Genomic DNA, 24,516 nt, shown 5'->3' with positions numbered 1-24,516 from the left:
TCCAGCATTGTTCCACAAGAATCATTGCTGGTCACAGGTCTTCAGTCAGAATAACTCCCCTCCTCCACTATCTTCTGTGGCCAGGCCAATTTTAAAGTCTTCATAAATCCCGTGTGCTTTGATCTTCTGAATTCACCTGCCATGAGGGATTTTGTCAAGAGCTTTGCTAATCGTTTATAAGCATTGTTATATTAACACAAGAGATTCTGCAGATGCTGGAAATCCTAAACAACACACAAAATGCTGGAGAAACTCAGCAGGCCAGGCAGCATCCATGGAGAGAAATAAATAGTCGACGCTTTGGGCTCAGGACCTTCAAGGTCCTGGTGAGTCTGCCCAAAACGTTGGCTGTTTATTCTGCTCCATTGATGCTGCCTGACTTGCTGAGTTACTCCAAATTTTTATAAGTTTGTCATTATTGAAAAACTGAGTCTATTTTAATTGTTTTTTTTTCCTCTCTGTGGGTGTAGAATCAAGACTTCCTATTGCATATGCCAATGGCTAACAATGGAGCACCCCAGGACTCAATAGGTGGAAGACTGGCTGTCGGAGCTCAGTCTGTACCTGGTACAGATGTCAATGCCCCTGCAGCTTCAGAAATTGCTTGCAACTGTGAAGCATGCAATGAGCGAAGGTAAGTGGTTGTCAAGATTATTCAAGGGAAAATATTCTCTCCCATACTATCAGATGATGTGCTTTCACTCTGAAAGATTCAGACGCGAAAAATAGTTTCTTCAGCAAGGCACTGAGAGGCAGTTGCCTTAGGTTATTCAGAGAAATATTTTTACCTGTGTGATGTGTTGTAGTTGAAGTTTTGTAGTTTGATATGGATGTCAGTGCATCACTAATCCCTTTCTTCACACTTACAATAAAATTATGCTTCAGTGAATTCAGAAAATTAAAAACTCTAGTAAATGAAGTAACTATTTTCGATGGCCTTTGCATGCAAGAAACGTCACTGTTTTTAAACTACTGAACATTTTTTTGAGTCTAGTGTAGTAGTTTTCTTTAACCAGAAATGATGAAGCAAACAAGACACTTTTCTAATCCAATCTTTATGGGTCATGTGATGGTGGATTTGGTAAGAAGTTTGTCTGAATTAGATCTAGACTAAATCCTTACAATTCCTCAAACACAAAAAAAAATCTGCAAAAACCAGAAATCCAAGTAAGACTTCCAGTAAAATGGTGACGTGTGTGAACGCTGTGGCCTCTTGAGGGCCAACCAAAGGTGCTTTTTTCCTATATAAAATTTGTTTTTACGATCCAAACACAACTCTACTTCAAGAACATCGGGTACTGCAGGGCTACTCCATTAGTGAGTTGTTTGTTGATTGGAGTCGCTGTACTGGTGATGGTGGGAGAGTTGGCCAAGGCTGGAATGGTGGAGAAGGAATTGGCTGAGGTGTTAGAGGAACCGGTTTGGATTCAGAGGAGCTGACTTGGCTGAAGTCCGTGTTGCTGTCCGCTACTTGGTAGCATTGGAGATGGTGCAGCATAATCCTGGGAGATTGTCTCGGACATTTCACTTGCAATCACAAGGTTCTGTTGGATAGTGATAATGTAAGTTGCTGCAGGCCTGTTACCCTTGTCTGGTGGAGGAGCAGTGGACATGGGAGCTGTGTAGCCTTAGATTTGCCTGCTGCTGCAGACCTGGTGAGAGCTGTGGAAGCATTACAGCGTGGTTGAGCTCGGCTGGGGCCTGCCCTTGCCCGTTGGTACTGCCCTCCCTTGTTTGAACATTGGAATAACAGGCTGGAATGTGTGCACCTGCACCATCAATTGCCGGTTATTTTCACTCAGGGTCCTGGACAAAATATGTGTAATTTTTGTCAGTGAATATGTACCTTTGAATTTGTTACTCACTTTTGTTTTTGAATGTTTTGCACCGTTTCCCCAGAGGAATACTGTCTCATTCAGATGTGTTTATGTATGGTTTGAATGATAATTAAACTTGATTTGATTTGAAAATGCTGGAGGAATTCAGCAGGCCAGGCAGAATCGATGGAAAAAGAGTAAACAGTCGACATTCCGGGCCCAGACCTGCTGAAGGGTTTCAGCCTGAAATGTTGACTATACTGTTTTCCATTGATATTGCCTGGCCTGCTGAGTTCCTCTAGCATCTTGTGTGTGTTCCCTATAATTCCTCTTTTGCCCCTAAATTTGGTTTAAGGAATAATTTGAAAATCTTAGCGTTCTTAGCAGTCTTGATTTACCTCCTTGATGGTGAGAAAGCCAGCTGAATCTGCCCAATTGTTGGAAAAATATTTCCCTGAAAATCTACCTTTTCTCCTTAGCACAGTCACAGGCTCTTCCGGCCCAATGAGCCTGTTTGGCCCATTTGCACCCATGTGATCAATTAACCTGCTAACCCATGCATCTTTGGAATGAGGGAAGAAACTGGAGTACCAAGAGGAAACCCACGTGGTCATGCTACGCTACTGTTCTGCCCCATTAATGATGGGTTAATTTCATAAACACAAGTTATTAACCCACAGTAGCGTAGGGTTAGCAAGACATTGTTAACAAGATCAAACTTCCAGAGTTCAGAATTCAGTTCCGGTCGCATCTCTATGTCGTCTTCATGCCCTCCCTGGGGAACGCGTGGGTTTTCCCTGGGTGCTCCAGTTTTCTCCCACAGTCTGAAGATGTACCAGGTAGGTTAATTAATCATTGTAATTTGTTCCACAATTGGGTTAGGGCTAATTGGGTTTGTCAGGGTTGCTGGGACAGCGTGGCTTGAACGACTGGAAAGGTCCACTCTGCGCTGTATCGCTAAATAAAATGAAGTATTTGTCAGCAAATGGCCAAATAGTGCTGCTTTACTTGATGTGCGCCCTTTCCTGTATTACTGCCAGCACAAGCCACTGCACTGAAGTTTTGTGGAGAATATTAAGTGAAGGCGAAGGAGAAAAAATACATGAGAATTGCCTATTGCTTTTGGGACCTTGGAGATAATGATACTTCAATACAATAGGTTTTCTTCTTGTGCACAGAGAGCGTCAGCAAGAAACCAACTGCTGTGTTAATGTTTCATGCTGGTAGAACATACAAATATACAGTGTGCTGATGATAGAATTGGGGTAGGTCTTATCTCAGCAAGGTATTTCCTTTCCATCATTGTTTTTGGAAAAGATAAATTTTTAAAAAGTGCTGAAGCATTATGTGTGTAATCTGAGTGGCTTAAGATATTAATCTAGTCTGTGTTGAACCAAAATAGTGAGGTCGCTGTTGTGTTAATGTTGCTGAAGAATTTATTGATCTGGAGTTGCAGATTTTGAAGTGACAAGTGTTAATGTCAAATGTGATGGGCTGGGATAGTGAATGTAAAAACTGAAGCTCCTCGTCTCGAGTGCAGGGTTAATTGGCAGTATCTCATCTGGAGTGGTGGGTGTCAAACTGGGGGATGTGAGAGTCGTTGACTTGGAGGATTGGGATGGAACATAGGGCCTGGGCAAAGGGCAGAGATATTGGGGTCAGGGGCAGATGTGGCAATTGACCAGAATGGAGAAGGGACAGAGGGGAAAGACCAGGTGTTAACCTGGACAGTAAGTGTTGGTGGCAAGTGTGAGTATTTGCCTGGGGAGGGAAGAGAGGTAAGAGGAATGTGAAGTAAGATGAAAAGTGGATGGTGGTGGTGGATGAGAGCAGATATTTACCTGGAAGGAAAGGAAGTGTGTGTTGATCATGAATAAAGAAGGGGGACTTGTTCTGATTGACTAGGAGGTGTTGAATGTTAATCCGAAATACGTGCTGCTCAGTTTTGAGCAAAACTGTTGACCAGACATCTGATCTGTCTCTCTCCACTTCCACTAAGACGTTCTTGAAAGCAGCAGTTCTGAACTTGAGCTGATTGTCTCAAGAGTGTCTCCTATCATTGCTCTGTATTAACCATGCCCAAATATGGGGTCAAGGCCAAGATGGGATACTCCATGGTGGAGTGGATTTATGGAATTCTGTTGTCTATTCCTATTTCCTATGTTTGCTTCCATTCTTTTGCCTCTCCCTTCACAGCAGGTACTTTTTTTTTCCTTTCCACTTTGTGAAATCTTTAAGTTAGGTTAACACCTCGGGTGTGTGTTTTTCTCCGTATTCAAAGGGATAAAAAGTCTTGTAGCAGATGATTTTCCCAAATTACCTTCTAACTTGGTGAGCCAGTACCTCAGAATGGGAGTCAGAAGAGCTGCATTTAAGGGCTTGTAGAAGGATCTTATTTTGTTCTGTATCTATTCCGCCATCAAGTTGGCTCTGGCGAGTACTTGCTGGAGTTTGGAAGAATGAAGGAGGGGTGTGGAATTTCATTGAAACCTATTGAATAATGAAAGTCCAAGATAGAATGGACATAGCGAGCATGTTTCCAATAGTGACAGAGTCTAGGACCAGAGGGCACAGCTTGAGAATAAAGGGACATCCATTCGGAATAGAGACGAAGAATTTTTTCAGCCATAGGTGGTGAATCTGGTGAATTCATTGCCACAGACAGCAATGGAGGCCAAGTCATTGGGTATATTTAAAGCGGAAGTTGATCGGTTCTTTATTAGTCAGGGTGTCAAAGTTGGTGAGGATAATGGGGTTAGTAAAGGCATCCGTTAGTCTTGCGAGACCGTGGATTTGCGCCTGGAAAGTCTTCACTCTCCAGGGTGCAGGCCTGGGTAAGGTTGTATGGAAGACCAGCAGTTGCCCATGCTGCAAGTCTCCCCTCTCCACGACACCAATGTTGTCCAAGGGAAGGGCACCAGGACCCATACAGCTTGGCACCAGTGTCGTTGCAGAGCAATGTGTGATTAAGTGCCTTGCTCAAGGACACAACTCGTTCCCTCGGCTGGGGCTCGAAATCACGACCTTCAGGTCGCTAGTCCAATGCCTTAGCCACTTGGCCACATGCCCACGTGGGGTTAATGGGGTTAAGTGGATATTAAATCAGCCATGATGGAATGACGGAACAGACTTAATAGGCCATATGGCCTGTTTATGCTCCTGTGTCTTGTGGTCTAAGATGCGCTTGATTCTTTTGCAGGGAAATATCAGCAGAGAATGAACGGGAATCTCAGCAGCTTCAGCATTATTGGTCGGAGGTACGTTATATGGTTCGATGTATCTATCGACAAGCTGGAACGCCGCTGGCTGACGATCAGGACCAGTCGCTGGTTCCAGATAAGGAGGGAATGAAAGAATTAGTAGACAGGTAAGAACTTGTCAATTCTAATTCATCAAATGTTTAATTTATGAAATTTTGTGGCAAACTTAGTGGCATTTGTGCAGCACCTAGAGTTATTAGTATTGAACAAATTAATCTGTTGTACATCCTCACGGGTTTGGTGTCAATCAGGTACCTTTTAAATGCAGGTAGGAAAAAACTTTTATCCCTCGTGTACCAAATCTCACAATTTTATTTCAAATATGAGCATTTTTGTGTTTTTATATCAATTCCCCTCACACTTAGGTTCTGCCAATGGATGTCTTGTACCGCTACTCATTAGTGAGCTCTGTTTTGAATGGGTAGCTGTATTAACTCTCGTGCTAACACTTAATTCAGCAAAATGCTACTGTATGTGGAACTAGAGCTACCTTAATTCTGGACTAAATCCATCTGAATTTAACTCTGGATTACATGGGTGTGGCCTGTTCAAAGTGTATTTAATATCAAGAAGGTATAAATTATACAACCCTGAGATTTGTTTGCTTACAGGCAGTCGCAAAGCAAAGAACCCAAAAGAACCCAGTTTTTTAAAAATTAGACCAGCACCCCCCCCCCGTGCCCACAGAGAAAGAGGAGGAGGAAAAAAAAACAAATCATATAAACAGTGGAAGCGAACAACAATAGCAGCCTTCCAAACCAAACTGTCTTCAGATCCAAATCCCTGGAATAGGCCCAAAGCCACAGTATTCAGTTCATCAATTTAGTGGGACATATCGCTGCAAAGTTCACAGACACAAAGCACAGTTTCACAGGCTAACTTAGCATTGCAGGGAGAGAAGCCCCAGACTATTTGGGCCAGCGTTTAAATTGTCTGAACCTTGCACCTGGACCCAGGACCCGCCAAGATTTTGCTGTCGAAGGAGCTGTTCTTGACCTCTTCAAATCGTCTTGGTGACCCGAGCGATCTAACTTTGCCTGACTTCTGACACCCTGCCTTTCCAGTTCATATGGGCCGGTAGTTAGATTGCCCAAATTGTGGATTGTACCTCCCATTAGGACCATGGCCTTGCTGCTGCAAGTCACTCTGGGCCTTGAACATGCTAGCTATCTATTCACTTCAGACCTGGATTTTGCTGTTGAAGGAGCTGTTCTTGACCCCCCACCCCCCCAAATTCGGCTTGGCATTTAGAATGATCCATCCTCATACCCAAGTTAAGTTCAATGTTCCGAATTGTTCACTCCAACCAGCACGGCTCCAATTCCAAGCGTGTCAATTTTGCAGCGCACCAGCGGGGCACATGCTGCAAATTCGCTTTGCCTTTGAACACCTACGCTCTGTCTGCCAGAGAAAGCAAGATCTCCCAGTGGCCACACATTTTAATTCCACATCCCATTCCCATTCTGACATGTCTATCCACAGCCTCCTCTGCTGTCAAGATGAAGCCACACCCAGGTTGGAGGAACAACACCTTATATTCCGCCTGGGTTGCCTCCAACCTGATGGCATGAGTATTGACTTCTCTAACTTCCGTTAATGCCCCTCCTCCCCTTCCCACCCCATCTCTTATTTATTTAGTATATATTTTTTCTCCCTCTGTCCCTCTCACTATAACTCCATGCCTGCTGTCCACACTCTGGGCTCCCCTGCCCACTTCGCTTTCTCTCCAGGATTCCCATCCTATGATCCTCTCCCTTCTCCAGCCTGTATCCTTTTTGCCAATCAACTTTCCAGCTCTTAGATCCACCCCTCCCCTCCTGTCTTCTATCATTTCAGATCTCCCCCTCCCCCTCCCACTTTCAAATCTCTTATCATCTCTTCTTTCAGTTAGTCCTGACGAAGGGTCTCGGCCTGAAACGTCGACTGCACCTCTTTCTATAGATGCTGCCTGGCCTGCTGCGGTCACCAGCAACTTTTGTGTGTGTCGCTTTGCCTTCGCTTGCTTCCTTTGCTTTCGAACTACCACTTAGCTGTTGCACATCTTCAGTGGCGCCATCTTAACCGAAAGTTCAGCGTCTAAGTAAATGGCATGTTATTTCCAAAGTCCCCTGTGTTACTGGCGTTGGCTTAATGATTTGTATGCAAAAGACCAAATGTAATTTTTAAATGATTAAAAAAAGTTGACTTGTAATATAAGAAAAGTTTAGATAAATTTGGTTGCTTATAAATTTGGTCTCTTTGGAGAGACCTGATTGGATGTTTTTTTTTAAAATTGAGAAGCATAGGTAAATGGTCAGAATCTCTTCCCAGGGTAGATTAACATGAGAATGTGCTTTTAAGCTTATAAGAGTAAGTTTAAAGGTGATGTGAAGGAAAAGTTGTTCTTTTATGCAGAGAGTGGTATACACTCTCTGGTGCTGGAATGGGCTACTGGGGCAGTAGTGGAAGCAGCCAGTTTGGTGGAGTTTGCATGGAGAGACTTGGATGATACACAGGAGGAGGAGATTTGTTATAAATTGGCATCGAGTAGCACAACATCATGGGCTGAATGGCCTGAGTCATCCAGTGCTTTATTGTTCTGTTCATATGCATTTATTTTCTTGGCCTTAGGTTATGTGAGCGTGATCCCTATCAGCTATACCAGCGTTTGGAGCAACAGGCTAGGGAGTATGTTCTAGAAATGAAGGTACGCTTGCTTCGACATCTGTCAATGGGATCCAAAGTCACAAATGTGGTGCAGGGCCCACCACAAGCTCATCAATTCATCTCACTCCTGTTGGAGGAATACAGTGCACTCTGTCAAGCTGCTCGCACAATCAGCACCTTCCTCATCACGCTGGTAAGTTGCAGAATCACGGCATTACCGTTAAAAATATTTTTACTATCATTAACATACTGGGAAAGGTCGGTTGGTCAAATTGAGCCAGCAGATGTGCTGCTGATGGTGTGAATGTGATGAGAATTACATTCCTGCTCCACAGTGACCAAGTAGCAGTTTAATGGGGGAAAGCATAGTACATAATGGTTAGTGTAATGCTATTACCAACATCAGCAACCCAGGTCCCATTGCTGTCTGTAAAGAATGTGTAGGTTCTCCCGTGACCGCATGGGTTTCCTCCCACATTCCAAAGATATGTGGGTTAATTTGTCACCTGGGTGTAATTGGGTGGCACGGGCTCGCTGAGCTGGGAAGGCCTGTTACCATGCTATGTCCCTAAGTAAAAATTAAAAGTATTTTCAACCTGGTACTGGCAGAACTGAAGCTATTTGAGCCCTTTTGGATTTTTGATACACCCCTTGTCAATAGAACTGAACTTGAGCCATCTTTCCGGAGACCAGTGTTTAAATCCCTGTGCGATCAAATCCACTGCACTTTGGAAGCAACTTTCACAGTAATTCTGGATGTCGTCTTTGTTTTCTTTGACAGGAAAGTGAACATTTGAAGAAATTCCAAGTGACATGGGAACTTCATAATAAGCACCTATTTGAAAACTTGGTGTTCTCTGAGTCACTTTTGCAAAGTAACCTACCGTCACTAGTAGCACAACTTCGGTAAGCTTTCCTTTGCCGGCTTCGAACGTGATTATTTTGTATATACATTATTTTGTTCTGCTCTATATTTTCATCTTGGATCTGTATTCAACAAATATTCACCCTTAACTCACCCTTAAATATTCAGCATAATTCCTTGAAAGTGGCACCACAATTAGACAATGTCGTAGAGAGAGCTTTTGGCATATTGGGTTTCATTCATTGGTATTGAGCTGAGGATTTACGATATTATTTTGAAATTGCACAAGACTTTGGTAAGGGAAAATTTGGAGTATTATCTGCAGTTCTGGTCACCTACCTACAGAAGAGATTTCATTAAGATTGAAAGAGTGCAGAGAAAATTTAGAAGTATGTTGACGGGACTTGAGGACCTGAGTTGAAGGGTAGGTAAAGGCTAGAAATTTATTCTATGGAACATAGGAGGATGAGGGGAGATTTGATAGAGGTATACAAAATTATGAGGGGTATAGATAAGTTGAGTGCAAGCAGGCTTTTTCCACTGAGGTTGAGTGATGGTAGAACTGGAGGTCATAGGTTAAGGGTGAAAGGTGAGGCACTTAAGGGGAACCTGAGGAGGTGCTACCTCATTCAAAGGGTGGTTTAAGTGTGGAATGAGCTGCCAGCGATGTGATGGATATGGGTTCTATTGCAACATTTAAGGTAAGTAAGGGAGGGGTATGGAGGTCCAGGTGCTTGTCAATGGGATTCAACAGAATCACAGTTTGGCACAGGCTTGTTGGACTGAAAGGTCTGTTTCTGTGCTGTATTCTATTTGTGTCAGGCACCATTTTTATTAGAAACTTCCTTCTGTTTTTCTATTGTCTTACCTTGAAGGTATTTCTAGCCAGTGCTGGAAATCTGAAACAAAGACAAAATGTTGGAAATGATCAGCTGGTCAGGCAGCATTTGTGGAAGGAGAATCTGTTAATTTTTCAGTCTGAAAAGTTAATTGTTCCTCTTCCAACAGATGCTCTATGACCTGCTTTGATTTTGACATTTGTAGATGAGAAATAATTAGATATACTTCTGAAGAGGGGAAGTTTGTTCTGTTTTTCAAAAAGTTATGTTTCTGGGGAGAGAAAAGGAAAAGTTAAAAGTTTAATAAGTGTCTGGAGGGTGGGGGCAGCTTTAATGACTGGGTCCTTAGATTTCATGACTTGTGGTTAGTCTTGCGATACAAATAAAGTCTGCAGGCTTCCTCACCTATTTCATATATTTAAAACCAATAGTCATAGTCATACTTTATTGATCCCGGGGGAAAATAGTTAAATAGGAACAGGGAATAGGACTGTTGCCAACTCATATGGTCCTCTGGGGTTGCACACTACTACCATAATTGAGGGGCTTCCTCACTGAACCTAGTCCCTGACTGTCCAGTAATGGAAGAACCCCATACTGTGGTCCTTCCCCACTGAACCCTTGTGGTGGCTACACCAAGCTTCAGTGTGTCCCTTAGTATGTACTTCTGCAGATTCAGATTTATTTATCAGATGTATATCAAAACATAGTAATTCGTAATATGTGCAACACACATCAAAGTTGCTGGTGAACGCAGCAGGCCAGGCAGCATCTCTAGGAAGAGGTACAGTCGACGTTTCAGACCGAGACCCTTCGTCAGAACTAACTGAAGGAAGAGTTAGTAGGAGATTTGAAATCTCTTACTTAACTCTTCCTTCAGTTAGTCCTGACGTAGGGTCTCGGCCTGAAACGTCGACTGTACCTCTTCCTAGAGATGCTGCCTGGCCTGCTGTGTTCACCAGCAACTTTGATATGTGTTGCTTGAATTTCTAGCATCTGCAGAATTCCTGTTGTTTGAATTTGTAATATATAATTTGTTTTAAAAACCAACACATACAAGGATGTGCTGGGGACAGCCCGTAAGTGTTGCTGTACATTCTGGAGCCAATATAGCATGGCCACAATACTCCGCAAAACCACACAAAACAAAACAAAAAAAACAAAACAGAACATACTGAGCAACAACAACAAAACAGGCCTCATTGGTCCCTCCCTTCACACCCACTCACTGCACACAAAACCCCAGGAGGGGTTATCTCTGCCATCCAGTCTCAAGTTGACTTGTAGGTTCGCAGGTATTGGGCCTTTGACTTCCCCAGTAGACTCGCAGAGATTTGCGGACTTGGGGTTCCATCCACCTACCTGCTGACTTCCAGTTCACCTTATGGTTTTGATTTGAACCTCCACTTGGTCTGGAAAGTGCCAGTCAGCAGTATTCCTCCACAGACATGTTGATGTAATTCATGAGATGTTAAACACAACTTTTGAGTACATTTGAGGAAAGAATCACCATGCTTCAATATTGTCCGTATTTCATCATAACCCTTCAGACATAAGAGAATGAGTGCTCTTCGTGCTCACTTTAGCTCTTGGAATGAGCCATCCAATTCTTTTTCCCCTTACCACGCTCCTCTTTTTACCCTGCAATTGTCTGCAACTTCAATTTTCTCCTGCGTTGTGCACAGGATACTAAACTCTAGCTGCGAATTGCCTTTGTAGTCAGTATCGTGTTACTTTCAATTTGGTTGGAAAATGTCTCTGGAGTACCCACCAGGAGTTGGCATTGCCACTAGATGCAAACAGTGGGCGGGCCCTTTGTTTTTGAGCAGTTGTGTCATGTACGGTACTAAAGTTCTTTGTGTTGATTGATCTCCTTTAAGGCTGGGTACGGCATCTCACGATACGTACAGTGAGGACATGTATAGTACATTACTACAACGATACCTCCAGATGGACCAAGAGATGAGACGAGTTGCAGCAGAGTGGTTGGAATGCCAAAAGCGAATAGATGATTATGTGGATGAACAGGTGAGACTTTCTTCATTGAAATACCTTTGCTGCTTCAGTTTTCAGAACGACCAAAATAAGGTGGTGTCAATTCCTGTTTAGCCCAGTCAGCTGAGGTACAGTGTAACAGCATCTGTTATGTACTTGATCTCTGTGGAGCTAAACAAGCAATGTGTCCAAATGTAATGAATTAGCTTGCAATTCCTCTGAAACTTGAATTTTATGTTAATGTGTTAAAACAAGGTACAGTAAATTCCAGTGTATAAGCCGACTAGGAGTATAAGTCAACACCCCCCCTTCCCCCTCCCCCATCTTCAAGGTTAAAAAAGTGACTTTTCATGTTACCTTTGTATAAGCTGACCCCTTTTATAGAGGTTTTTGATTTAACCAGAAAAGATCACAAGATCTCACAAGATGCCAGTACTCAGCTTTTCCGGATCCGGGACCTGAAAATTTTGTGAACCAGTACCTGCTAAGAAAATAGGCCTACACATTGTAGAGCGTTATAAGCGAATTCTTAATAAGTAAATCAGGGAGGGAAGTTTTGGATTAGGTTCCCAATGGTAAAGAATCCTCTGAAATGTAACCCCTGGGAAACCATTTAGTGCCCATCGCTAAAAACATAACACGGGGTGGCGGGATTATTACGTGTACTCAGTATTGCGTTTGCGACCACCATGTACAAAAGATTAAAACGAATGCGATATGATGCTGGCTTCAAGCTGAAGGTTGTTGATTTTGCTAAAGGAACGAATAATTCTGCAGCTGTTAAGAAGTTAAGTGTAAACGAGAAACAAGTGAGAGAGTGGAGAAAGGCAGAGGAAACGCTGTGGGAAATGCCAAAGACGAAATGTGCAAACTGCGGGAAAACATGCCAGTGGCCAGAACTGGAAGAAAAAGTTTTAGGGTGGGTGAATCACCAGCCATTGTCTGGATACATTGTTACCAGAGAAATGATTCAAATTCAAGCGTTGAAAGGGGTTGAAAAACACCGTGAGGTCAACGAAAATTTCAAAGCTGCGCTAAGTTGGTGCACCCAATTTATGAATAGACGTGATCTTGGTGTTGAGACAAAAAACAAAGATTGCTCAGAAGTTGCTGAGTGACCTTGAGAATAAGATTACGGCCTTCCAATCACTTGTGATCAAGCATCGAAAGGCAGATTCTTACCTGGTCTCACTGATTGGTAACGTGGATGAGACACCAATGTTCTTTGATTTTGCTGGCAATCGCACTGTCAATCAGAAAGGGGAGAAAACAGTCCTTGTCAAAACAACTGGACAAGAGAAGCAACATTTTACTGTCGTGTTAACGTGTTTGGCTGATGGGATCAAACTACCACCGATGGTGATTTTTAAGAGGAAAACATTCCCAAAGAAAGAAAAATCCCAGCGGGATGTTGTTGTTTACATTCAAGAACGCGGCTGGATGGATGAAGTGGGTTAAAGAGGTGTGGCGTCGACATCCCAAAGGTTTCAGGAGGGAAAAGTCGCTACTTGTCTGGGACATGTTCAAAGCGCACTTGTCAGGTGAGACAAAAGCAGCATTGAAAGCTGAAAATACGGACATTGCAGTCATCCCCGGTGGTTTGACGTCCGTGCTCCAGCCACAAGATGTGAGTTTAAACAAACCATTCAAAGAATTCATGCATCGACAGTGGAACGAATGGATGATGTCCAGAAATCAGTCATTCACTCCAGCGGGAAATATGAGGGCAGCATCTCTAGCTGCAGTTTGCGAGTGGGTAGCGCAATCGTGGGAGGAAATGAAGGCCAAGTGCATTGTGAAGGCCTTCAAGAAGTGCAGCATCAGCAATGCTTTGGATGGCACTGAAGATCATTTGCTTTGGGAAGAAGACGATGGAGGTTTGGCAGCCAGTAAAGCTGCAAATGACGATGTTGAAGCAGAATCCTTAGGATGATATGGTGACTGCCAAAGAATAGGACGCGACTTTCGGAGAGTCATATAATGAAGAGTGTGAGAGTTTCAAGCTCTGAACATTTGATGACAACAGTGTGTACAAGTAAATTGAGAAACTGAGTGTTTTGTAGATCTTTTGTGTAGATTTCATAAGCGTTTGTATTTTGTATTTGACTCAAAAACAGCCAATAAATACGACCTGTCTTCCGTGTAATCGTTTTAACGAAGTTGGCACCCTCTGTATAAGCCAACCCCCTAATTTTAGGACCAAAATTTAAGGCCATATTCTCGGCTTATACACTGGAATTTACGGTAGTTATCCTAATGGGTAGGATTACTTATTTATGACAAGGATTGTGCCACTAGAGCTCAGTATTGTGCTGCTTTTGTAATGCAACAGTACAGTACAGAAAAGCCCTTCAGCCCATCATTTCTGTGCTGACCATGATGACAACCTAAACCAGCGGTCCCCAACCACCAGGCCGTGAGGAAACGATATGAGTCAGCTGCATCTTTCCTTATTCCGTGTCACGCACTGTTGAACTTGAACATAGGGTTGCCAACTGTCCCGTATTTGTCCCGTATATTGGGCTAAATTGGTTTGTCCCATATGGGGCTGCCCTTGTCCCGTATTTCCCCTGCTAAAGTAGAGCGTTCCTATGAAACCTTTAGTGCAGAAATGGCGTAAAGCGAAGAAGCAATTACCATTAATTTATCTGGGGAAAATTTTTGAGCGTTCCCAGACCCAAAAAATAACCTACCAAATCATACCAAATATCACATAAAACCTAAAATAACACTAACATAGAGTAAAAACAGGAATGATATGATAAATACACAGCCTATATAAAGTAGAAATAATGTATGTACAGTATAGTCGGGAAGATGAAGGCAAAACCGATTTGTGGGGGGAAAATCGGCACATACGCGCATGTGCACACAGGTGCCCACAAAAGGCTTCATGGTCATGGTTGTCTTTCCTGGGGTAAAGTGTCCTGGGATTTGACTGCTACTTTTGTCCCTTATTTGGGAGTGAGAAAGTTGGCAACCCTAACTGTAAAAAGACATGTTGAGGTGAGTTTAACCCTACTTGAACATCCACCCCCCGCCCGGTCGGCTGGTCCGCGGTGCAAAAAAGGTTGGGGACCCCTGACCTAAACTAATCTTTCTATGCTGTGCCTGCAATTTCCCCCGGGATCAATAAAGTATGACTATGACTATAAACTCCTCTTAGATGTTGGTCTTGTATCTGTTTCACCTCACCTGACAGCACATTCCAGTTAGTTTCCACTCTTATCTCAAATAAAAACTTACTTCACATATTTTTCCTTTAAATGCTTCCCCTCTGACTTTAACGTTGTTACCTCAAATGTTTCATGAACACGGATTCTACAGATGCTGGAAAGCGGGGTTGGGGGTTGTGGTGGTGGAAGAAGAGAGGCATGCACACACACAAACACACATCTCTGGAGAGCGACTAACATCCGAGGTTTCGGACTGATCCTTCATTAGGACTCCAAAGGGGAAGAAGCCAGAATAACAAGGTGGGGGGTTGGGGGGGGCGCTACAAACTGGCAGGTGATAGATGAAACCAGTTGAGTGGGTGGGGGGGGGTGAGGTTAAAAGTGGGAGGTGATGGGTGGAAAATGTAAAGGGCTGAAGAAGGAATCTGGTAGGACAGGAGAGTGGACCCTGGGAGAAAGGGAAGGAGGAAGAGAATGAGAGGAAGGTGATGGGCAGAGGGAAGAGGGGAGTAATTACTAGAAGTTGGAGCGAAGGAAAGGGGTGTAAAGCAGATGGATTGAGACAGGGCTTGAGTAAAACCGAGCAGTCAATTTTTTAGAATGGAAAACAATAGTAGAATCCAGCATCTGCATCTTCTTGTCTCCAACTCTTTCATATATGCTAACTCTTGCGTTTGACGTTTTCACAAAGAATACAGATCTCATTTTATTTAAACCATTCAACGATTTTTAAAATACCAATCAAACAAACCAGAGTGATATCAGTGCTATAATTTTAGTTGTGATTGAAATCTAGATTCAGTACTCAATAGTTCTTGTGATCTGTTTATTTTTAATAATAACTACTCCAGTGAAAATAGAACAGAGTAGATGCTTTGACCTAATGATCCATCAGGTTGGTGATAACTTTTATTAATAAGCTTCAGCTCAGAGAAAATAGGAAGGTTGATGTTCACAATTGATGACCTTTTGCCAGAACTTGTTTGACCGGCCTGAAACATTAATTGTTTCTCTCTGCATAGATGCTGCCTGATCTGAAAAATACTTAGTACATTCTCCAATTTTATCTCTTTAATGCTCTTTCTGATGGTAAAAATATCTCTTCCGTCCTGTTTCTAAATACAGTTGAAGTCATTTAATGACATTTTTTGGGGCTGTTTCAATGCAGAAATGTATATATAAACATGTATTTTGTACTTTTCATCTGGCTACTATAGTGCATCATATCCAATTAAGTTTTGAAGTGTAGTTGCCATTAAAATCTGTGAAACATACTGCTTAAATTGTGCACAGCAAGTGTTTTGAGATGTGTGTCTGGGTAATCTGCTGGAAGAAGAGTAAAATACAAAGGATGGTTCCCCCACACTTCAGAAAGTGCAGTGAAATCATTAACTACCACTCTTCAGTCCATCACCACAATTGGGGCACGGGCTGCCAATGCCAGCTCATCAGAGTCCTCTGTCCTGCGCTGTATTTCAAACTATCCCAAAAGTTCAGTAGATTTATTATCAAAGTACATATATGTCACCATATACAAATCTGAGGTTAATTTCCTTGTGGGCATTTTCAATAAATCTATGGAATAATAACTATAACAGAATCATTGAAAGACCACACCAATTTGGGCATTCAATTGGTGTGCAATTACAAAAGAAAAAAAAACAATAAATGAGTACGCAATTAATATTGAGAACATGAGATAGAGTCCTTGAAAGTGAGCCGAAGGGTTATGGGAAGATTAAGGTTCAGTGAGGGGGCAAGTGAAGTTATCTCCTTTGGTTCAAGAGCCTGATGGTGGAGGGGTAATAAATGTTCCTGAGCTTGGTGGTGTGAGTCCTGAGGCTTCTGTACCACCTTCTTGATGGCAGCAGTGAGAAGAGACTATGTCCTGTGCGGTGGGGATTACTGATGATGGATGCTGCTTTCCTGCAACAGCATTTCGTGTAGATGTGCTCAATGATGGGGGGAGGGCTTTACCTGTGATGGCGTAGCTCATTCTCTTCAGATTCTTCCACTCCCAGGCATGAAGTCAAAGGAAGCTCTGGTGTTTCTGTAGCTCTGGGTTGCTACCCCCTCCTTCCACAGCCAGGCTTGGGACCATTCATGGCAGAGTTGAAATCATTAGCACATTGGTTTTAAACCTTTTTCAAAAGGGAGCAATAGAGGAAATAGAACTAATCTTCAAAGTTCATATATCAACATACATCATCATCATCAGATGCCATGCCCAGTTTGAGCTTAGACTGCCTTGGCCCACACACTCCTGTGTCGGGTCAAATAGATCAATTCATTGGTATTTATTTCCAGTTCTCTGGCTGCTGTCTCCATCATCATTTGTCATTGTCTTCTTCTTGCTTTCTTCCCTTCAATTTTTCCCATAATTACCATGCATTCTATCTCCTCTTTCCTATTTACATGTCCAATGAAGTTACGTTGCCTTTTCATGATCTCACACATTATTTCTCTTTTTGTGTTTGCTCTGTTCATGACATCCTCGTTAGATATTCATTTCGTCTATGATATTCTTTGCATCCTCCTCAAAAACCACATCTCTGCTGCTAGAATTCGTTTCCTCATGTTACTAGATATTGTCCAATATTCTGAGCCATATAACATAACAGAATAAACGTAACATTTCAGTACTCTGAGGCAGGTTGTCATGCCTAGTTTAGTATTGGTCAGTGTACTCTTCATTCTCGTAAAGGTGTCTTTTGCCTTATTCTTCTTTGATGTCCACGTCGCACCTGCCATCTGATGTCACCCTAAGTAGCAAAAGTTCTGTACTTGTTTTATGTCTTCCCCATTTATTCTCAGTCTGCAGATAGGATTCTCCTTCTTTTTGGATATCACCATACATTCTGTCTTTTTGCAATTGATAGCTGGACCCATTTTTGCACTTTCTTCAACAATTATATCAATTAAGTTTTGTAGTTCTTCCTCCGTACTTGCAATTAACACAGTGTCATCTGTATATCTGAAATTATTGATGTTTTCACCGCCAACTTTGATTCCCAAGATGTCTCATTTTTTTGTAATATTGTTTCATTGTACACATTAAATAAACTAGGGGAGAAAACACACCCTTGTCTAACACCTCTCTTGATTTTCATAAACTGACTCACTTCTCCATCTATTCTTACAGCAGCAGTTTGTTCCCAGTACAGATTTCTGATTAGGCGGAAGTGTTTCGAATCTAGATCTAGAGTTTTCTGTAATATTTCAAATAACTTATTGTGCTTCATTTTATCAAATGCTTTAGTGTAGTCGATAAAACAAACGAATCTTTTTGTACTTGAATAGCTCATTCTGATAGTATCCTTAACATCAATATTGCATTTGTTGCACCTTTGTCTTTCACAAAACCACATTGTTCTTTGCCTATTTCAGCTTGTATTTTACTTTTAGTTCTTGTCATCAAAATTCTTAGAAGTATCTCAGTGATATGACTCATTAAACTTATGGTCCTATGTAATTCACATTCTATTGCTCCAGGTTTCTTAGGTAGAGTGATAAATACTGATTTTTTTTCCATCTCTTCTGGTATTATTCCAGTCTCATAAATGTCATTGATTAAATCAGTAAGTTTTTCAATTTCATAATCTTCAAGGGTGATAATTTGTTCTATTACTAATTCATCAGGACCTGCTACATAGATTGTTACATAGAATCAACAGACTGCTTCATTTTGAAAAGATTATTGACAGACAAAGTCTGATGTCTTGATACTTTTTGTTTGTTAGATTGCAATGAAAACCAAGCAGCGAATGTTAAAGGATGACTGGGAGTTCTTCAAACAGCGCCGGTTATTAGAAGAGCAGGTAAAATGGCTGGCTTTTAAATCCAGAAATAATGTGACATTGCTAATCTGAATAGCCTGGTATTGGGGAAGGCAATACATTAACAACAAAGCCATTTGGGGGTAAATTTAGAGAACATTTCACACAAGAAGTAGGAATATCTGGACCTCAGTTCCTACCACTGACACACTTCCTCTCATCATAAAACCATAAATATCCAGCAATTCAGCCCTTCTGATCCAATGAGCCCACGCCACTCAACGACACCCATGTGACCAATTAACCTACTGATCTGTACGTCTTTGGGTTGGGGGGGGGGAAATCCACGCAGTCACAGAAAGAGCAAACAAGTTCATTACAGACAGTAGTGGAATTGAACCCAAGTTGTTAACAATGTGATAGTGTTATGCCAACTGCTACGCAAGCTTAAAACTCATACCCTGAAGATCAGGGAAAATGTGGGTGATCATACCAAAGTGAATTAAATTAAATTTATTTAAATCTTACATCTGTCCCACAACATGAGGGAATAAAAGTCTTAGTGTTATGACTCTGCCGCAGTATACAGACAGGTGAATTTATAAGTCTATTGGCTTATAGAAACAAGCTGTCCATAGCCTGTTGGTCCTGGCTTTAATGGTACGGTACCATTTGCCAGACGGAAGCAGCTGAAACGGTTTATGGTTGGGGTGACTGGTGTCCCCAATGATCTTCCAGGCCTTCTTTACGCACCTGCTGTTGTAAATATCCTCAATGGAGGGAAGTTCACATCTACAGATGTGCTGGGCTGTCCGTACCACTCTCTGTAGTGCCCAGCGATCAAGGTTGGCACAGTTCCTGAACAAGGCGGTGATACAGCCAGTCAGGATCCTCTCAATGGTGCCCCTGTAGAAGATCTTAAGGATTTGGGGGCTCATGCCGAACTACTTCAGTCACCTGAGGTGGAAGAGACGGTGTTGTGCTTTTTTTTTGCCACACAGCCATTGTATACAGTCTAAGTGAGATCTTCAGTGATGCATATACCGAGAAACTTGAAACTACTCACTGTCTCTCAACTGCAGACCTGACGATGTTGAGCCTGTTTCCATTTCCCCTGTAAAGGCTCCCATTAAAGTCGATGTAAAATTTTAAATGCTTTTCTGCAAAGGATGTAATTCAGCATATTGTGGTGGAGCAATTGTACCTTCAATCAATTGCCCAACACAGAATCGGTCACTGTTTTTACACAGCCATCATTTTCTACTATCTTTGTTCCACTGAAAATACTCCATTTTCCCAATTTCTTCTCAAAATCAGAAGATTCCTGATGTATCTCTTCTACGTTTTGTCCATGGTCCCTGATATCCTTCCAAAAATAGGGTGGCAAATTATGACAGTTAACCCATAAAAGTTAAAGATTGCCTCTTTAATTTTCTGCACTCCAACTAATTTCTGAGAAATTGTCCTTCGAAAGTTTTGCTCATCCACATATTTGACAACACCTCTTGGAAGTTACTATTCGAAGAGTAGCTAAATATTTGGCTACTGAATAATTGGGTGGCGGGTGGAGATGTCTCTACCATAGGAGGTGCAAGAGGCTCCTTCCCTCTACCAGTCTGCAGGTCACCCTTGGGCATGATGTGGCACCTTCTTAACCCCCTCCCCCGCCCCAGCAGATCAGGGTCACGTGAAGCCAGGGGAGCAGGTGGTGGATGCATATTGCAAGACCTGTTTGTTTATGTGACCACTGATGCCAGGCAGACTGTCTCTGAGGAGTATTGATTATGGCTTTTGTCACCCATCTTGTAAAGACACTGCTCAGTGGCAAACCACTTCTGTAGAAAGATTTGCCAGTAACAGTCATGGTCAAAAGACGATGTTCACCCACATCATAGGACACGGCACATCATCATGGTGATGACTAATCAAAGTTAACCTTTCAGTTAGCACTATTCTTCAGAAGATGAGCTGGTAATTTATTTCAAATGAGAAAATCTGCAGATGCTGAAAATCCAGGCAACACACACAAAGTACTGGAGAAACTGATGAAGGGCCTCGGCGCAAACTGTCAACTATGTCGACTATACCCTTTCCCATAGATGCTGCCAGGCCTGCTGAGTTCTAGCATTTTGTATGTGTTGTCTGGTAATTTATTTAGTGTTATTTGTGCAACCATACTGTGTGTTACAGCATGTTTGGCTACTATATCACTCGGTTCATCATCTTGTCTTTCACACATTGGTTATGTCAGTCTTTGTGTAGGTTTTCATTGATTCTATTGCATTTCTGAATGCTTGCAAGAAAGTGAGTCTCAAGATAGTATATGGTGACATGTATGTACTTTGATAATTTTGAACTTTGAAGTTCACACACAGCGCACTGTCATACCCCTATAATGATCACTATTAGCACTCCTGTTTCTGAAATCCATGTTGAGCATTAGAGGAGGTAACCATGCAAGAGCTCTTATCCTTGATTTTCCTAATTGTTCTAGTTGTGTTCTGGATTCTATAAATTTAAATTGACAATGTTTACCTCCCCTTTTTCCCCCAACCCCTAGCTTACAAACAGCAAGAAAGCACTAACTGGAGAAAATAATTTCACAGATACAATGAGGCATATGTTGTCATCAAGACTGAGCATGCCTGATTGTCCCAACTGCAACTACAGGCGCAGGTAAGTGTCCTGGGAGCATTCACTTCAGGCAGTTTTTTTTAAACAAGTGATAGGTTGAGCGATTTCAATATATTAAACAAGGCTGAATCTCCTTGCCTCCAATTCAGGCTCAGTTCATCAAAGAATTAAAACTGCAGTTAGGATGAAGTCAATTTATTTTGGCTGTTTTTTGTCCCAGGTTTCTATCTTTCATCCTCCACTCCATTGTAAGTTTTTAAAGAAAGCTAAAGATTAATTTTATTTGTCACGTGTCGTTTGCATCAATCAGCACACTCAGATGTGTGTGCTGGACTTGTGGATTGCCCCAGCACATACTCAGACTGTGTTGGTTGTTTATTTTGAGATACAGCACGGTAACAGACCCTTCTGGCCCAACGAGTCCGTGCTACCCCATTACACCCATGTGACCAATTAGCCAACTAACCCATGCATCTTTGGCGTGTGGGAGGAAACCAGAGCACCCAGAGGAAACACGTGGTCGCGGAGCATATAAAGGTTCTTTACAGACACGGCAGGAATTGAACCTGGATTGCTGTCACTGTAACAGCTTTACGCTAACCACCATGTGACTGTGCCACACTGTACCATTGATACAAATGACACATTTAACTGTATGTTTCAATGTCTATGTAACATGTAAAGCTAACCTTTAACATCTTTCCTCCAGTGAGATTAAATACAAGCCTTGTATGAAATGAGCTGTTCGCCCAATATTGTCAGTTTTCAAATAAATTGTTTCGATTAAAGATCTGAATCTGGGATTTTCTTTATTTACACAGATCACTATCTTAGCAAGCTGGGGATTTTATGGAAGATCTTAGAAAATTTGATTTCTTTTTCGGCTTATGGTCTTACTTGACCCGTGCAGACGTCACTGACCGCTCCCTGTGGGAGTGATTTTTAAATATAGCATTGGTATAGCTCCCTTCTGACAGTGGAGATTAGGTTTTAATTCCATTCAATGGAACCAAATGAAAGGCCAGATACCAGAAGTGAAAAGGTAGCACATCTTACCTCTCTGTACTCCTGTTCCCCATGTGTTGTTCCTTGCTCAAAGGACTGTTTCAAGTGCTTAAGTTTTCTTCTGAACTTTTTTCTTACAGGTGTACCTGTGATGACTGTAGCCTGTCACACATCCTCACATGTGGCATCATGGATTCACCTATTCCTGATGACCTTTCAATTAACACGTTACCATTGCAAGTAGAAGCAGCTCCAGATTACCTCACAGAAATATGTCCCCCCAGCATGTCATCTGCAAGCTCAGGATCCGGTTCAAGTTCACCCATCACCATACAGCAGCACCCTCGGCTCATCCTTGCTGATAGCAACTCAGCCCCCACCTTGTAAGTGCTCAGGTCCTTGCTATGATTTGTGGTCATTTTACTATTGATGTAGATATCATCTGGCCCAGACATGCTTGTCAGAATAAAATATCAAATTAGTATATTGATTTATTATTGGACATTGATTTCTCCTTACAGTATTATGATGAGTTTGAGTACAGAGAGGAAATTAAGAACCTGGTGGCATTGTGCAAAGACAGTAACCTATCCCTCAATGTCAGCAAGGCGAAGGAATTGGTTGTTGACTTCAGAAGGAGTCGCGGACCACACAACCCCATTTACATCGGTGGTGCGCAAGTGGAACAGGTCAAAAGCTTTAAGTTCCTCGGGGTCAATATCACAAATGACCTGACTTGGTCCAACCAAGCAGAGTCCACTGCCAAGAAGGCTCACCAGCACCTTTGCTTCCTGAGGAAGCTAAGGAAATTTGGCCTGTCCCCTAAAACCCTCACTAATTTTTATAGATGCACAGTAGAAAGCATTCTTCTGGGGTGCATCACAACCTGGCATGGAAGTCGTCCTGTCCAAGACCAGAAGAAGCTGCAGAAGATCGTGAACACAGCCCAGCACATCACACAAACCAATCTCCCATCCTTGGACTCACTTTACACCGCATGCTGTTGGAGCAGTGCTGCCAGGATAATCAAGGACACGACCCACCCAGCCAACACACTTTTTGTCCCTCTTCCCTCCGGGAGAAGGCTCAGGAGCTTAAAGACTCATACAGCCAGATTTGGGAACAGCTTCTTTCCAACTGTGAACGGACTGCTAAACGGATACTGACCCGGATCTGGGCTGTACCCTCCAAATATCCGGACCGGCCTCTCGGTTTTTTTGCACTGCCTTACTTTCCCTTTTCTATTTTCTATTTATGATTTATAATTTAAATGTTTAATATTTACTATGGATGTGTACTGCAGGGAGCACGAAGAACAGAATCAAATATCGCTGTGATGATTGTACACTCTGGTATCAATTGTTTGGCGACAATAAAGTATAAAGGATAATATTTTTCACTCCCCTTCCCTCTCTTATATTCCCCACTCTGGCCTCTTAACTCTCCTTCTCACCTGCCTATCACCTTCCTTCTGGCGCCCCTCCTTCACTTTCCTCTCCTATCATATTTCTTCTTCTCCAGCCCTTTACCTTTCCCACTCACATGGCTTCACCTATCACCTTTCAACAAGTCCACCTTCCCCTACACACATTCTTTTTATTCTAGCAATTTCCCCCTTCCTTTCCAATACTGAAGAAGGGTCTCATCACAAAATGTTGACTGTTCATTTCCATATACGCTGCCTGACCTGAGTTTTGCATTTTGTGTCCAGCATTTCGTGTATTGCTCTGCATATTGATTTATTATTGTCACATGGACAGAGGTGCAGTGAAAAATCTCTCCTGCATACTATTCTTTTAGATCAATTAATTACAACATTGTCAGAAACCTTATCCCAGGGTGGGAATGGCTAATACCAGGGGACAGCATTTTTAGATGATTGAGGACCAAATTACACCTCATGGTTTGTGTGTGGACCACTCTGCCAGAAGTGGTGGTAGAGGCAGATACATTAAGGACATTTACAAAACTCTTAGGCACATGGATGATAGAAAAATAGAAGGCTATGTGGGAGGGAAACATTAGATTGACCTTAGAACGTTAGATTGGCACAACATTATGGGACAACTATAGTGTTCTACTTTCTAAGTTAACATTGCATTAAGGTAATATAAAGGGAAAACAATAGAATGTAGAATTAAATTTAACAGCTACAGAGAAAGTGCAGTGCAGGTAGGTGGAAGATCATAAGGTAGATTGTGATGTGAAGTTGAGGGTAAAAGGAACATGCCAAATTCAAGTATCCTCCTGAAGAAGTATGGGCAAACGTGATTTTGGTCATGTTAGCTTTACTTAACAAATTTTTGTCTTTGGTCAGAAGTTTGTGGGTTTGAAGCAGGCAACAAGATCTGAACTTGAAGTTATTTTTAGAAATCCGGTACCTTAGTGAGGTCATACTGCTCAGTATAAGCAGAGGGAAACAATTTTCGTATTTCATGTTGATGACCTTCCTTGAGAACGTGGTAAATTCAGAACAGATACATGTTTTAACATAAAAGTGGAA

General features: G+C 42.2%; 1 protein-coding gene across 2 annotated transcripts in view; it reads left to right on the top strand.

Moving 5' to 3' along the window:
- Positions 1 to 24,516, top strand: part of fam193a (family with sequence similarity 193 member A) — a 208,792-nt gene that overhangs the window by 142,036 nt on the left and 42,240 nt on the right. For both annotated transcript variants that reach the window (XM_063049561.1, XM_063049560.1), the window contains exons 4-11: positions 471 to 634; positions 5,017 to 5,184; positions 7,688 to 7,916; positions 8,505 to 8,629; positions 11,308 to 11,455; positions 18,339 to 18,416; positions 20,935 to 21,050; positions 22,154 to 22,396. In XM_063049561.1, the coding sequence (XP_062905631.1) occupies positions 471 to 634; positions 5,017 to 5,184; positions 7,688 to 7,916; positions 8,505 to 8,629; positions 11,308 to 11,455; positions 18,339 to 18,416; positions 20,935 to 21,050; positions 22,154 to 22,396 (1,271 nt within the window). The remainder of the gene's footprint in view (positions 1 to 470; positions 635 to 5,016; positions 5,185 to 7,687; positions 7,917 to 8,504; positions 8,630 to 11,307; positions 11,456 to 18,338; positions 18,417 to 20,934; positions 21,051 to 22,153; positions 22,397 to 24,516) is intronic.

Source organism: Mobula hypostoma, chromosome 5 (genome assembly GCF_963921235.1).
Source record: "Mobula hypostoma chromosome 5, sMobHyp1.1, whole genome shotgun sequence".
Classification (NCBI taxonomy): Eukaryota; Metazoa; Chordata; class Chondrichthyes; order Myliobatiformes; family Myliobatidae; genus Mobula; species Mobula hypostoma.
This window is presented reverse-complemented; position numbering and strand designations above follow the sequence as displayed.